Below are 14,630 nucleotides of genomic sequence, written 5' to 3'. Positions count from 1 at the left end.
AGGATATAAAAATTGATCTCCTATTTTCAAAATTACTGGTGAAGGAATGAAAAGATAGGCTTTTTTTTTTTAAGGTTAAGAGGCAGCCTACTGCAGTATAAAGAATATGGGCTTTGGTCACTCTGCTGTGCATCTGGACTAATACATCATTGTTAATCAGCTATACTCCAATATAAAATAAGTTAAAAAAAGAATATGGGGTTTGTAGTCATAAAGACTTTGATTCATTCAACAAATATCTAACTAGGTTTCCTTCGTCTTGAGCATTGAGACAGGTCCTAGTCACATATTTATAAAAATGACATACGTTCTCTCAAAGAAAAACTATATTTTAGGTAGATAGACAAGTAAACAGGTGATTTTACTGGAGTGTTACAGGTGCTGTTCCTCACCTACCAGATTCGTCAGGGGCACATTACATAACCTCCCTGAACCTTACTGCTTTTCCGTATTTATAAACAGGCAATACCAGAACAACCTAACAATAGCAATACTCTACCTATCTCTTAGGACTGTGAAAGTGTTAGTCACTTAGTCGTGTCCAACTCTTTGCGCCCTCATAGGGTGTAGCCCACCAGGCTCTTCTGTCCATGGGATTCTCCAGGCAAGAAAACTGGAATGGGTAGCCATTTCCTTCTCCAGGGATCTTCCTGACCCAGGGATCAAACCTACATCTCCTGCATTGCGGGCACATTCTTTACCATCTGAGCCACCAAGGAATGTGGTGAAGATTAAATGAAATAATATTTATGAAGCAGCAGACATGTACTAGTGGTTTAATTAATTGCAGCTTTTGTTGTTAGCCTTTCAAAAAAGTAATTTTTTAAAAAAGAAGGCAGATGAAGGGTAAGGAGGTCAGAGTCATTTAACTTATGAAGTGAGAACAAAGGCTCACTTCAAGTTCCTCAGAACTACTTGTGAATGAGAGAGCCACTTAAGGCAACATAACTGTGTAAAATTCCAACTAGAAAGAACTAAAAGTTATAAGTAAGATCCGTGTGCCTTACAAGAAAGCAAAAAATAAAAGGAACAGTTCCCGAACAATAAAATCTCCAGAAATCCTATCTTCGTGACCCCAGAGATTTCATGTTTGTAGTCAACTGAAATTTTGCTTTAGGAGCCCATAGCCCATAGTTTATTTATTTACCTACTTCTAAATAACCAATTTCTCTTCACATAATCTCAATATATTTTAAATAGAAAATAACTGTACCAACTTCAGAAAGTCAAAGAGGTATATCATGTTTACCTGATAAAACAGAACAGTAAATTTGGTCATGCAATCTTCACAACAAAACTCTTCTAACTTGCCCTCCAGTCGATTTTCTACCAAATTAGGGGATGTCTGTGAACAATAACTGCACATCTTACAGTAGCTTCCCCATCGCTCCCCAAAGTCACGGGCAGACAGGAATTTGCAAACTGGGAACCAGAAGGATAAAAGGAAGAAACATCATGTTTACATTAACCAGCAGGCAGTGAAGTGAATTTCTACAGTCTTCAATAATACCAGTCTTAAGCTAACTTCTAAATCTTGACACAATTATTTGGCTCTCAGTTAAAAGACAGTCCTACCTGTATTCACAAAACAAACTCATATCACCTTTGAAACATACTCTCTAAATATGAGGTTATCTATATTCAGAAACATAAGAGGTATAAAAGTTCCTTAAGCCAAGAAGCAGTAATTGCCCAGTACCCCGTTTATGAAGAGGTACAAAAACAAAAAGATCTCTGAAGTTAAACTTACAAAGAGATTTTTCTATACTCTGTACTAATACCATTGATCTAACTATATTTGGAAAGGTTTTCTTTATTGAGATTATTGTTAACATTTAAAAGGATAGACTTAGAAGTGAGTTAAGTATAAACTCAATAAAAAAGCTTCAAATTATACCTCAAAAAAGAAATTTCTTGAAAATTAATTGTGGATTAATAGCCCAACTCATCACGAATTACTTCATAACCACCACATGCTCTGTGGCTACAACTGAGCTTTTTTCTTACCTTCACTACAGAATGGCTTATCAACCCCTGAGAATCGTACAGTCTCCTTTATAATTTTCTGGAGTTTACAGTAGTCACACATCGCCATAACTCTGTTTTTCTTTTTGTATTCATCAGAGCAAAGCTTGCCACAAAACAGAAACATTCTTCCCTGGAGAGGAAGAACAGTCATTAATATCTAATTAAATAGCTGTTTTATTTTTAAGAAATCTTTTTCTCACTTCAAAGCAAACTGAGTGACTGTCAAAGATGAAAAGACAAAAATGCTTCTTTTGGATAAACTCATCTTCAATCCCCTTCATGATCTCTCTTTACCTTGTAGAACAGAAGTTCTGGTTTTGTCGCAAACAGATGGTTACAGTGCTGACACCTGAGTCTGACAATCCTATGGGTTAAAGCAACTTGCTGGAACTGAGCAGGAGGCTGGAGATTAGCTGCAGCGGAGCCACTGACGGAGCTGGGGGGGAAGGCGGAGGTGTAAGCTCTTCCGGCTGACACTGCTGACCCAGAGGGTAGGCTTACAATCACTTGGGTCTGAGACTCAGGCACCACCGAAGAGTTTGCTCCTTTTGGCTTGTTAAATACATTCTGAATAAATACAGATAAGGCAAAGATTGTATCAAGTGAGAAATAAGATAACTTGGTCATTTTCATTTTCTCATTTTAATAAATTAATTTCCCCCAATGTTTCTGCAAGATTTTCTTAAGGAGCTCACAGGAAGAGTTGAAACTGCATATTCCCAGAACAGGACTGAGGAATGTAACACTAAAAGGTTGCCAAAAAAAAAAAAAAAAAGCTGCAGACTAAAACCCAGGCTTTCTAGACAATGATCTCTAGTACCTGATTCTAATAAATAAGAGCAGTCCTCTCCTTTCCCTCCACCTGCACACCTATTACCAACCAGCCTCTCCTAGCTATTAAGAGCACTGGGGCCACTTTGCTTTCTCCCTGGGGCCAAGGATACCACATCAGGGATCTTCCCACCCAGGAGGATCACTCAACTCTACCCTTTCTCTGTGTATTAGAGTAAAGAGAGAATGGGACGAGTGGAGGCTTCCAATTCTGTGCCAGGAGTCGTGATGGATCTGGCCCAGGATGAGCAGAAGGGACACAGGAGCCCAGCACCATGCCACCTATCCAAACCACAGCCTACTTCCATTCTTTTGAAAGGGAGACAGCCAAGGGAGAAAGTGGGAGAGAAAGGCAGTCTAGGTGAGAACGCTGAATAAAAGAGGACTGCAGCTCAAAACTTGTGCTCAGGCATTTTGCAGAAATGACCTCTTGGACTATAATTGAACAGAATCTCTTTTCTTCCTAACTGAAGCTTACCCTTTGATAAGAATTGTCCCTTCAGCGGTTAACATTTTGCCATAGACCACTGCCTAAGAGAACTGCAGGGGTACAGTGCTACTTTAGGTCGTACCTGGAAAGCCACCACACAACTAGAGTTGCAGAAGCTGTGTATCGTTCCATTGGACATGGCCAGGTGATACTGAGGGATTGCCGAGGTTTTACAACTATGGCACAAAACCTGGACACCTTGGTAACAAAAAATAAAAACCAATGACTAAGTCACATACATGAACAAATAAACCAAAAATGTATTAGGGGAGTAAAAATATCAAATATTCAATAATATACAAAACAAAAATGAAAGAACTTTACAGTGACATGTAAAGCTAACTATAATTAAGTCCCACTTACACAAAAGTTAACTTGGAACTTAGATGTGTTTTTCTCTCTTTTCATATACGAAATTACAAAATAAATACTTCGATCAAGAAAATCACTGAAAAACTTTGTTGCTTAAAAATCAGCTCTTTGAGGGACTTCCCTGGCATTGAGTGGTTAAAACTTCGCCTTCCAATGCAGACGGTGCAGGTTTGATCCCTGGTTGGGGAATTAAGATTCCACAAGCTTTGTGGCCAAAAAAACAAAACCTGATACAAAAACAATATTGTAATAAAGTCAATGAATTTTTTTTTAAATGGTCACATCAAAAAAATCTTTAAAAAAATCAGCTCTTTGAAACTAAAGCAACCTTAGGTCTTTATTTAAACCACACAGATTGCTTTAGTTTTGTAATAAAGTGGGGAAAAAAGCAGTTACGTTCCTCTTCAATAGTTACAAAATCTATAAATTTATGGAATTAAACATTACCTGAAGAAGTAACTGTCTTAACTCTGTAAGCAGATAAGCAATTAATAGAGCAGAAAAGCTCCGTTTTTCCTGAGTCATTTGTAGTCTCAATCATCTCAGCTGAGGGCCTCAATGATTTCCCCAAGGCATACGGAGGAGTTTGGGCTGAATTCTGTTAAAATAAAATAACATTTAAATACCAAGTACAAGCATACATATATACATATGCTGTAAGGAAAGAAAAAAGGAAAAGCTACTTACAACCAAAGCCTTTGGCTAAAATATTTGAGCATGATATTTGACAATGATAGCAGCTACACTAAGTATAGACTTTCCTAAAACTGGGATGTGGGAAAAATAAGTTCTTTCAACTAATAATACAGGCATACTTCATTTCATTGTGCTTCACTTTATTATGCTTTGCAGATACTCCATTTTTCACAAATTGAAGAGTGTGTGGCAATCCTGCGTCAAGCAAGTATATCAGTGCCATTTTCCCAATAGCCCTTGCTCACTGTGACACATTTTTGGTAAATCTCGCAAAGTTCAAACCTTTTCATTATTTTGTTATGGTTGTCTATAATCGGTGATCTTTAATGCTACCATTGTAACTATTTTGGGGCTGCCATGAACCACAGTCATTTAAGACAAGCTTAACTGATAAATGTTGTATGTGTTCTGACTGCTACACTGACTGGCTGCTTCCCATCACTCTCCCTTTCCTCAAGCCTCCCTATGCCCTGAGACACAATAATATTGAAGTTAGGCTAATTAATACCCCACAAAGGTCTTCAGATAGTCAAGTGAAAGGAAGAGTCACTTCAAATCAAAAGCTAGAAATGATTAAACTTAGAGAGGAAGACATAAAAAGCTGAGGCAGGCCTAAAGCAAGGCCTCATGTGCCAGTTAGCCAAGTTCTGAATGCAAAGGAGAAGCTCTTGAAGGATATTAAAACTGCTCCTCCAGTGAACACACAGATGTTAAGAAAGCAAAAATGTCTTACTGCTGATATGGAGAAAGTTTTAGTGTCTGAAAAGATCAAAGCAACCACAATATTCCCTTAAATCAAAGCCTAACCCAAAGCAAGGCCCTTCCTCTCTTCAATTCAATGAAGTCTGAGACACGTGAGGAAGCTTCAGAAGAAAAGTTTGAAGCTGACAGAGGTTGGTTCATGAGTTTTAAGGAAAGACACCATCTCTATAACATCAAAGTACAATGTGAAGCACCACATGCTGATGCAGAAACTATGAGCTATTCAGGAGATCTAGCTAAGATAATTAACAAAGGTGGCTACATTAAACAACAGATTTTCAACACAGATGAAATGGCCTTCCGTTGGAAGAAGATTCCATCTAGGACTTTCATCTTACAGAGAAGTCAATGTGTGGTTTCAAAGCTTCAGGGACAGACTGATTCTCTTGTCAGGGGCTAATGCAGCTGGTAACTTGAAGTTGAAGCCAATGTTCACTTATTCTAAAAGTCCTAAGGCCCTTAAGAATTAGGCTAATTCTACTCTGCCTGTGCTCTGTAAATGGAACAACAAAGCCTAGATAACAGCGTATCTGTTGACAACACGGTTTACTGAATATTCGAAGCCCACTGCTGAGACCGACTCCTCACAAAAAAAGATTCCTTTCAAAATACTACTGCTCAATGACAATGCAACTGGTCACCCAAGAGCTCTGACAGAGATGTACAATGAGATTAATGTTGTTTGAAAACATGCCTGCTAACAAATCATCCATTCTGCAGCCCATGGATCAAAGAGTAATTCTGGCTTTCAAGTTTTATTATTTAAGAAATATATTTTATAAGGCTACTGCTGCCATAGACAGTGATTCTTCTGATAGATCTGGACAAAGTAAATGAAAAGCCTTCTGGAAAGGATTCACCATTCTAGATAGTGATTCATGGGAAGAGGTCAAAATATCTACATTAACAAGGGTCTAGAAGAAGCTGACTCCAACTTTCACAGATAACTTTGAGGGATTTAAGACCTCAGAGAATAAAGTAACTGTGAATGTGAAGTCGCTTCAGTCATGTCCGACTCTTTGCGACCCCATGGACTGTAGACCACCAGGCTCCTCTGTCCATGGAATTCTCCAGGCAAGAATACTGGAGTGGGTAGCCATGCCCTCCTCCAGGGGATATTCCCAACCCAGGGATCGAACCCAGGTCTCCTGAGGCTCCTGTACTGCAGGCGATTCTTTACCACTGAGCCACCAGAGAAGCCCCTGCAGATTGGTAGAAATAGCAAGAGAACCAGAATTAGAAGTGGAGTCCAACAATGTGACTCAATTTTTGCAATCTCATCATAAAACTTTAATGCACAAAGGAGTTGCTACATATGGATGAGCAAAAAAAGTGACTCCTTGAGATGAAATCTACTCCTGTAAAGATGCTGCAAAGATCGTTGAAATGTCAACAAAGAATTTAGAATATTATGTAAATTTAGTTAATAAAGCAGTGCCAGGGTTTGACAGGATTGATCCCCATTTTGAAAGAAGTTCTACTGTGGGTCAAACGCTATCAAACAGCATTGTATGGCTAGACAGAAGCTGTCTATGAAAGGAAGAGTCAATCCACGCAGCAGACTTAATTGTCCTTATTTTAAGAAACTGCCATAGTCACCCCAACCTTTAGTAATCACCACCTTGAGCAATCAGCAGCCATTAACATCAAGGCAAGACCCTTTTCTAGCAAAGAGATTATGACTCACTGAAGGCTCAAATGAATGGTTAGCATTTTTAAATAACAAAGTGTGTTTAAATTAAGGTGTGCAAATTATTTTTTAAGACATAATTCCATTGCACACATCATAGCATTTACACAGTATAGTGTAAATAAACTTTTATATGCACTGGGAAACCAAAAATTCCTGCGTCACTTTATTGCAATATTTCCTTTACTGTGGTGGTCACATAATATCTCTGAGGTATGCCTATAAATGCTCTCTCTTTCTAAAGGTAAGGAAAAGACACATTCTGAGTAAGTTAGTTATCTAGTAAGCTGCTTTCCTAGCTACAGAAACTGGATGAACTCAATTATGCCTCTAAAACTCTTAACTGATGAAAAGTCTATAAACACCATTTTGGAATTATTTAAGAATAAGTTGTTCACTTTTTGAAAGGACCCACTAAGACCTGAAACATACCTCTTTAAACCAAATATATATAAATGATATATATGTGTGTATATATATATACATTATACTTGTGTATATATGTATATGAGATTTGCTAATATAATCTTCCTCTATTGCAGTGGTCTAGAACCAAACTCACAATATTTCCAAAGTATGTCTGTAAAATAAAAACTGAAAAAAATTAGTAACTATTCAAATATATTAGCAACAACAAAATACATTAAAAACAATGAATTAATTAGTCATAACATACTTTTCTCATCACAAATAATCAGAGACCAAGTAATCCACAAACCTAAGGACCACCCCCAGGAGAGACTTGGACATCAGTCTAAGAGACAGTCTACCCCTTGAAGGTTACTTAACTAGTAAAACTCTTTAGCAGGAGACAAAAAAGATGTTCAATGCATATTAGGAGATTCTGCAGAACTACCTGTTTTTCAAGCTGAGTTTCACAATAAAATCTGCCTCTAAGTTTATTCACGTTTTAAGAAACACAATAATAGTGGCCACCATTTATATAAATTAAAAATATTATTACTTACTGAGTGCTCATCATGAGTCAGGCCCCATACTAAGCAATTTTATATACACTGTAGAGTAAAATCCTTCCAATAACACAGTGAGATACTTTAAAAAATTACATTAACAAACTGTAGCTTTAATTAACTTAACCAAAAAAAACCAAAAAACAGGAAAGTAGGAGATTTAACTTACTTCATCTGGATCCAAAGTCCAAGCTCCTAACCACTACCATACCATGTCACTGGCACGTTGTAAAATCTTTCACTAATAAATTACACAGGGAAGTAAAAGCTAGGAAAACATAAATTGCAAAGCTTCTTTACATAATCCTCTGGGTGAAAGAGGAACACCACTTACGCAGTGGACAGAATACAATACCAGTAACAAAATCAGGAATGGAACTGATCTGGGGACTATGTATACACACACACACACATACATACACATATAACATGGGTTCTTTTCTTGCAAAAATAGTAAGCAGACTGCCAAAAGTGGCTAAATTCCTAGAAAAAGGATACTCTATAAAGATGAATGTCCATTACCAACTGCTCAGAGGAATTAAACCAAACTCCCTAACTGAAAAAAAAATTTAATTATCATTTACATGTTTTTTGAAAATAATAACTTCTTTTTTTCAGGACTTCCCTGGGAGTTCAGTGAGTAAGACTCCGTGCTTCCCATGCAGGGGGCACAGGTTCAATCCTTGGTCAGGGAACTAAGATCCCACGTGTCACATGGTAAGGCCAAAAAATAAATTTTCAGTTTATTTCCTAAATAAGTAACTTTTTAAAGACCCCATATTATTCAGCAACAATTAAACTGACACAAATTAATATATTTAATAACAAAACTAATAAACAAAAATTAACTAAAGTAAAAAAAAGGCAGTTGGAAAATAGAAAAATGCAAAAAAAAAAAATACCTAAAGCATTCTAATAAAGCAATGTTGCCAAAATAATGACAATTAATTCCAAAACACACTTAAAATACATACTTTCTAAAATGAAAAGATATGTTTTATATTTGCTGACTGTATCATCTTTTAACTCTTGGTCATAGTTTATCTACAATAATATGAGGTTTTCTTCCCTATCAATAGAGCACAAAGTATTTCAGACTCATAGCAAACCATGAAATTACGTTTGTGAATTTGTGGCCGTGAAGGAACCCCTAAAGAATGATCTAGTTCATCTATATTATTTTACTATCAAAATCAACCCTTACAGTTTCAGAATCTATCTCATTTTTCTGGAGGGGAAATCACACACCAAGATCAACTGATGGGAAGAGCTCACTCTTCTATTCTGCACTTTGCCACCATCTGAAAAGGGGAAGCCTAACAGTGCACAAGAGCCTGATATTCGTACCTGCTTATATGCCGTGATACTTGTAGAACTGAAAACCTTCTGGGAACGGCAGGGGCCAGAGCTACTATAGCAATAGCTCCCACAGTTTTCACAGCAGTTCATGGTGAGGTTGTTGGTAGAATGAAATTTTGAAAAACAGGCATCGCTACAAAGACCATGTACCACATTTTGATATTTAACTTCAAATCGAATCTAGGAAAGAAAAACACACACAGATACAAAGTAAGCAGAGCCAGGAGAAGACCTCTGATCTGTGAACAGAATCTCAATAGACGAAATGGAACTTACATCAGCATTCTTCTGACACATGCTGCACTTAGCCGAAATGCTATTGGTATATATGGTAACAACAGGCTTTTTCTTTAGCTCGTAAGAAGAAAGGCATGATTGGCTGCAGAAATCTTTGCTAGGAGAGGAATTTTCAAATTGGGTTGTGATCACATCCTTTGGATTTAAAATGTCTCTAAAAATAAATAACAAAGGCAAAATGAAATGTGTTCTTCGTAATTGTAATTTCTTCCTCTTTGTGAGCTAAAATAACTACATTTACTAAGGGCAGCTATTGTATAAGCAGAAAATGGCTGGCCCTGGGAAAGGCATCTGGAAAACTGGGTTTGATGATTAGTTCTATTACTTCTCAGCTGAGGGACAATGAGTGAGGCAACAGGCAATTACTGGCTCAATTTCCTCATGTATAAAATGGAGTTCATAAAACTTAATTTATAGACGTGTTGAGGGAGAATTACATTTAAAAGATATCCAGCCAGATGCTCATGAAAAAAACATTGAGGCTTCCAGTTCCAACCAAGTTTCGTCTACTGGAGCCAAAAAGAACAAGTGTCCATCCCACAACTCCAGACCACAAAACACTTGTCCTCTTATGAGCCAGTAGCTGCCAAGAGTAGAAACATAAATGAAACAACAAATGAAAAAATTTTTTATTCAAACGTAAGATTTGAGAAACATAAATTATCAAAGATTTGCGTTAAAAATTAGCATGATATATAAAACTTCACTATAACTGAAGAGATCCAAGAAACAAATGACCAACAAAAGGGTTATTAAGGCTTAGTATCAGAGGACAGATGGAAACAAGAATGAGACAAAAAGAACGGAAATAACTGAGTTGTTCTATGACACTCCTAGAGTTATTTCGGAAGCGCTCACTGTTACAATAAGCACTGCCGGTAAAAACAAAGGCTCAGTTACTGCCATTCTTCTGACAAGTATAAAAACTGAAGGAAATAGTCATTAATTAGAAACATTACTGCAGGCCACATAGTAAAGAATAACAATGGCAATAATATTATGTACTATAATAAGGTACTGGGTAATGATGATGTGCCAGATATTGTTCTCTTTACTCAAATTATCCAATCTAATGATCATAAAAAACTCTATAAAGTAAGTACTATTGGGAGACCAAATCAGAAAGGTTAAATAGCTTGTCAAAGTCATTCGGCTGGTAAGCAGTGAAGCCAGAACATAAATCAAGGCAGTCTGATTCTACCATCCACGCAGTTCATCATTCCACTATTCTACCTTCCATCCTGTACCTTCATCACACTCAACTATTCTACGGTAAACTACAAAAGAATTTCAAAGGCGACAGAGCACTACTTTAACTTTCTATAACTCAGCCTTAATAAAAAAATAGTGAATCTTGAGGACTAAGTGGATATGCTTATATGCACACGAAATAATAATACTGAAAAGTGATTCTTCGACTACAATCAAAGCAATTAAGAATTTCATTTAATAATGAAAACCTACAAGTACCATGTATACATACATATACCAATGAGAATGACGTTTTAATGAAAATCTGTGCACATGAATACAAACGCATTCTAAACCTCACACATCCAAACATATATGCCACACCTAAATATTTACCCTAGAAAAACTATACCTCTTCCAACAACAACATGGCTCAAACACTTTTTCTAATTTCTCATTTAGTTTATAAGAACTCTAAGCACAACTTTTTAATTTTACCATCAGATATCATGTTTAATAGTATGGCTCAGTTTAATCATCTACAACAGTCAGTTGGTAAGACATCAAGTAACTTTTGGCAACTTACAAAAATCAAACCCCAGCTGAAAAGATAGATTTATCACCTAACTTAGCCTAAAGGAATGTTTCACAATCTCTGAAGGCAATGCCAAATCAGGAGACAAAAAATTTTTCTCAACAACAGTACTATGGTAAAATGCCAATGACAAGAGTGACTACTTTTAAGAGAACAATATGTATTTGGATGTATAAGTCATGTTATATTCTTTCAAATTTAATTAATTTGGGCTTCCTCGGTCCAGTGGTTAAGACTCCACATTTCTATTGTAGGGGGCATGGGTTCAATCCTTGGGTGGAACTAAGACCCCACGTAGCATATGACTTGGTCAAAAAATAAAGTAAAATTTAATTAATTTGCTCTTGATATTTGATATATTGAAGCTGAATACCTAAAAACAGAAAACTAAATTTGGTTTTCCCTATAGTCATATATGGATGTGAGAGCTGGACCATAAAGAAGGCTGAGCACCAAAGAATTCATGCTTTTGAACTGTGATGCAGAAGACTCTTGAAAATCCCTTGCACTGCAAGATCAAACCAGTCAATCCTAAAGGAAATCAACCCTGAATATTCATTGGAAGGACCACTGCTGAAGCTAAAGCTCCAATACTTTGGCTACCTGATGCAAAGAGCTAAGTCACTGGAAAAGACCCTGATGCTGGGAAAGACTGAGGCAGAAGGAAAAGGGGGCGGCAGAGAATGAGATGGCATGAGATGGTTAGATAGCACCACCAACTCAATGGACATGAATTTGAGCAAACTCTGGGGGACAGGAGAATTTATTCTTCCAGAGCAGTTTCACGAGAATGCATGAAAAAGCTAAAGTAAGATATTGGGCATTTTGGAACAAAAGTAAATCTGAATATTTAAGTAAAATATTTTAAAATTTCTCTTTCCTTTTACTTGGGGATTTCCATTTTAATAGGATCTACTTTTAGATACCTAAGGTCAACACAACCAAGCAGATAAAGAAACTAGCATTATGTCTCCAAAGACAAAATAGAGGTCACAAATTATGTTAACTATACATAATATCAAATTTATTATTTAAAATAATAGGATCCCACTTATTAAGCATTTGCTATGTGCTAGGTCCTGTGCTAACACTTTCTCATTAAAACCTGAGGAAGTAGATACTATTTACTAATGAAGAAACTATGACTGAGAAAAGTTAAATATCTAGCCCAAGGTCATACAGCTAGTAAGTGACAGAGCTATAAATACAATCTAAAACCAAGCTCCTTTCTTGCTCTACATTAGTGACTACTCAACAACTCACTACATTCCTAGAATTACACTACCACACAAATAGGCAAAGCATGCCAAATTCTTCAAACCTACTGAGGTAAGTTTATGATTAATTATTATTAATTTTATTATTTTTTATTTTTCTGGCCACACCGTGCTCAGCACGCAGGATCTTACCTAGTTCCCCAACCTGGGATGAAACCCATGCCCCCATGCAGTGGAAGCGCAGAGTCCTAACCACTGGACCACCAAGTAATTCCCAAGAAAGAAGTTTACAGGACTCTTTTGCTATTTCTTCTTCTCTCTGCATCTACGTGTTATTATAAGGCAACAGTGACCTCCAACAAAAGCTCACAAGGACTTCTCAGGAATAAATGCATTACTTTTGTGGCCAATTACCTTCTAAAGAATTAAATAACTTTCATATACTATTATAAGGGTGATATTATTTCATTCTATACTTCAGTAACTTTCAAGATAACAAATAATTTTGGAATGGTTGTCTACAATTACAAAAGACATACAATATATAAGTGGTCCTGCAATTTCTCACAAATAGTTTTATTTCTTTCTAGTAAAATTTAAATTGAAAGACATAGGAAAACTGGTTTAGGCAATCCTTTTTTACATCAAGTCACTTATTTAAGTTTACAGAACTTTAGAATTTGCAAATTTCTCAATTAGCTAAAAAATATTTCCAAAGAAATGTGCTAAAGAGATTTAAAGTAGCAATAGTCTGTTTGAACTAAATACACTAAAAAAATTAAAAGATATAATTAAGAATCTCATACTTCGAGCAGTTTGCACAGGTTTTCTTGGGAGGAGGTGGTAGGCAGACAGATGAAGAATGTCCAATGATGCACCTTGTAGAGCAAAAGAGCTGAGTCGATCCTGTCTTATGAAACGCAGTTTGCCCCTTGTAAAGCATTTTTTTACAACCAGAGCAAAAAACCTGAAGAGCTACGCCTGGAACTGAAGGAAGCAATACATTTGGGCCAGTTGATGCAAGAGAAAGCTGAAAGCCTGGGGTCAACTGTTGGGCTATAAAAACAAAATAAGAAAAAGAAACAAACAGAAAAAAAAAAAGTTTTCATATCAACATGAACATATATACATTCTCTATTTTTTAGGACAAATTCCCTCAGTCTGGAAATCCAGTATTGAGACAATGAACTACTCCAGAGCAGGTGATTTCCAATTTATTTAACCATGAGACACAGAAAGAACCACATTTCACATTACAACCCAGGAGACACACACGTAGATTTGTATGTGTGTGTACAGGCATACAAAATTAAATAGCTGAAACAACAGTTTTATGAAATAATATGTTTCCTTACTATATGCATCACACTCTGATATACAGTTGACCCATGAACAACTCAGGGGCTGAGGTGCCAACCCCATGCAGTCGAAAGTCCGTGTCCTGCCATCTCTGCCTCAAAAACAAAAGAACAGACAAATGACTCATCCAAAGGCAGGCAGCTCAAAGTTTGGATAGAATCAGGATGTCTCTAATTCTTTTGATTTCACATACTGCGATTTCCAACTGAACATAAAAATTTCCCCATACTTAATTTACAGATCTATAAAATGAAAATACTGGTACTATATTTACTGAAAAAAATCACCTAAGTAAGTTGACCTGCACCCATTCAAATCCATGTGTTCAAGGATCAACTGTAATTATATTCCACTTTTTAAAACTGTGGTCAAGACCAGCCAGCCAGACTGAAAAGCACTGCTTTGTCTCAAGGAAGCAAACAGACTTATATGAGGAGGTACTTTCCATCCATTCTATTAGTCAATATAACAAGATACTGATCATAACTAACTTACAGTTCTGCTTCTTACCAAGAGGGCTGTCACTGACGGAAAACACAGCACTGATTTTCAGTTCACTTTCTTGAGCTTTTGGCCTTGAAGCATGTATATATTCCTTAAAGAAAAAGAGAGACAGAAACAATATAGTGTGAGTACCTAAGTAAACTAGAAATTCAAACAAAAAAAAAATGTCATATTTATCTCTTCTACCTTATAATCCTAGTCACCTTCACAGATGCCTTAAAAGTCAAAAGGTACAAGTTATTAGACTGATTTAATCTTTACAAAAAGG

General features: G+C 36.5%; 1 protein-coding gene across 4 annotated transcripts in view; it reads right to left on the bottom strand.

The window, feature by feature from the left end:
- ZMYM6 (zinc finger MYM-type containing 6) overlaps positions 1–14,630 on the bottom strand; it is a 44,105-nt gene that overhangs the window by 18,657 nt on the left and 10,818 nt on the right. For 3 of the 4 annotated variants that reach the window (XM_065916704.1, XM_065916711.1, XM_065916707.1), the window contains exons 3-11: positions 14,369–14,453; positions 13,306–13,555; positions 9,476–9,650; positions 9,188–9,379; positions 4,169–4,319; positions 3,432–3,547; positions 2,323–2,595; positions 2,008–2,158; positions 1,250–1,422 (exon numbers count right to left, since the gene is read on the bottom strand). In XM_065916704.1, the coding sequence (XP_065772776.1) occupies positions 1,250–1,422; positions 2,008–2,158; positions 2,323–2,595; positions 3,432–3,547; positions 4,169–4,319; positions 9,188–9,379; positions 9,476–9,650; positions 13,306–13,555; positions 14,369–14,453 (1,566 nt within the window). Of the gene's footprint in view, positions 1–1,249; positions 1,423–2,007; positions 2,159–2,322; positions 2,596–3,431; positions 3,548–4,168; positions 4,320–9,187; positions 9,380–9,475; positions 9,651–13,305; positions 13,556–13,854; positions 13,950–14,368; positions 14,454–14,630 lie in introns of those variants that run through there. The other variant, XM_065916714.1, reaches the window with a different exon arrangement.

The sequence above is a fragment of the Muntiacus reevesi genome, chromosome 1, assembly GCF_963930625.1.
Source record: "Muntiacus reevesi chromosome 1, mMunRee1.1, whole genome shotgun sequence".
Taxonomy (NCBI): domain Eukaryota; kingdom Metazoa; phylum Chordata; class Mammalia; order Artiodactyla; family Cervidae; genus Muntiacus; species Muntiacus reevesi.
Note: the sequence above shows the minus strand (reverse complement) of the source record. Positions and strands in the feature narration are given on the sequence as shown.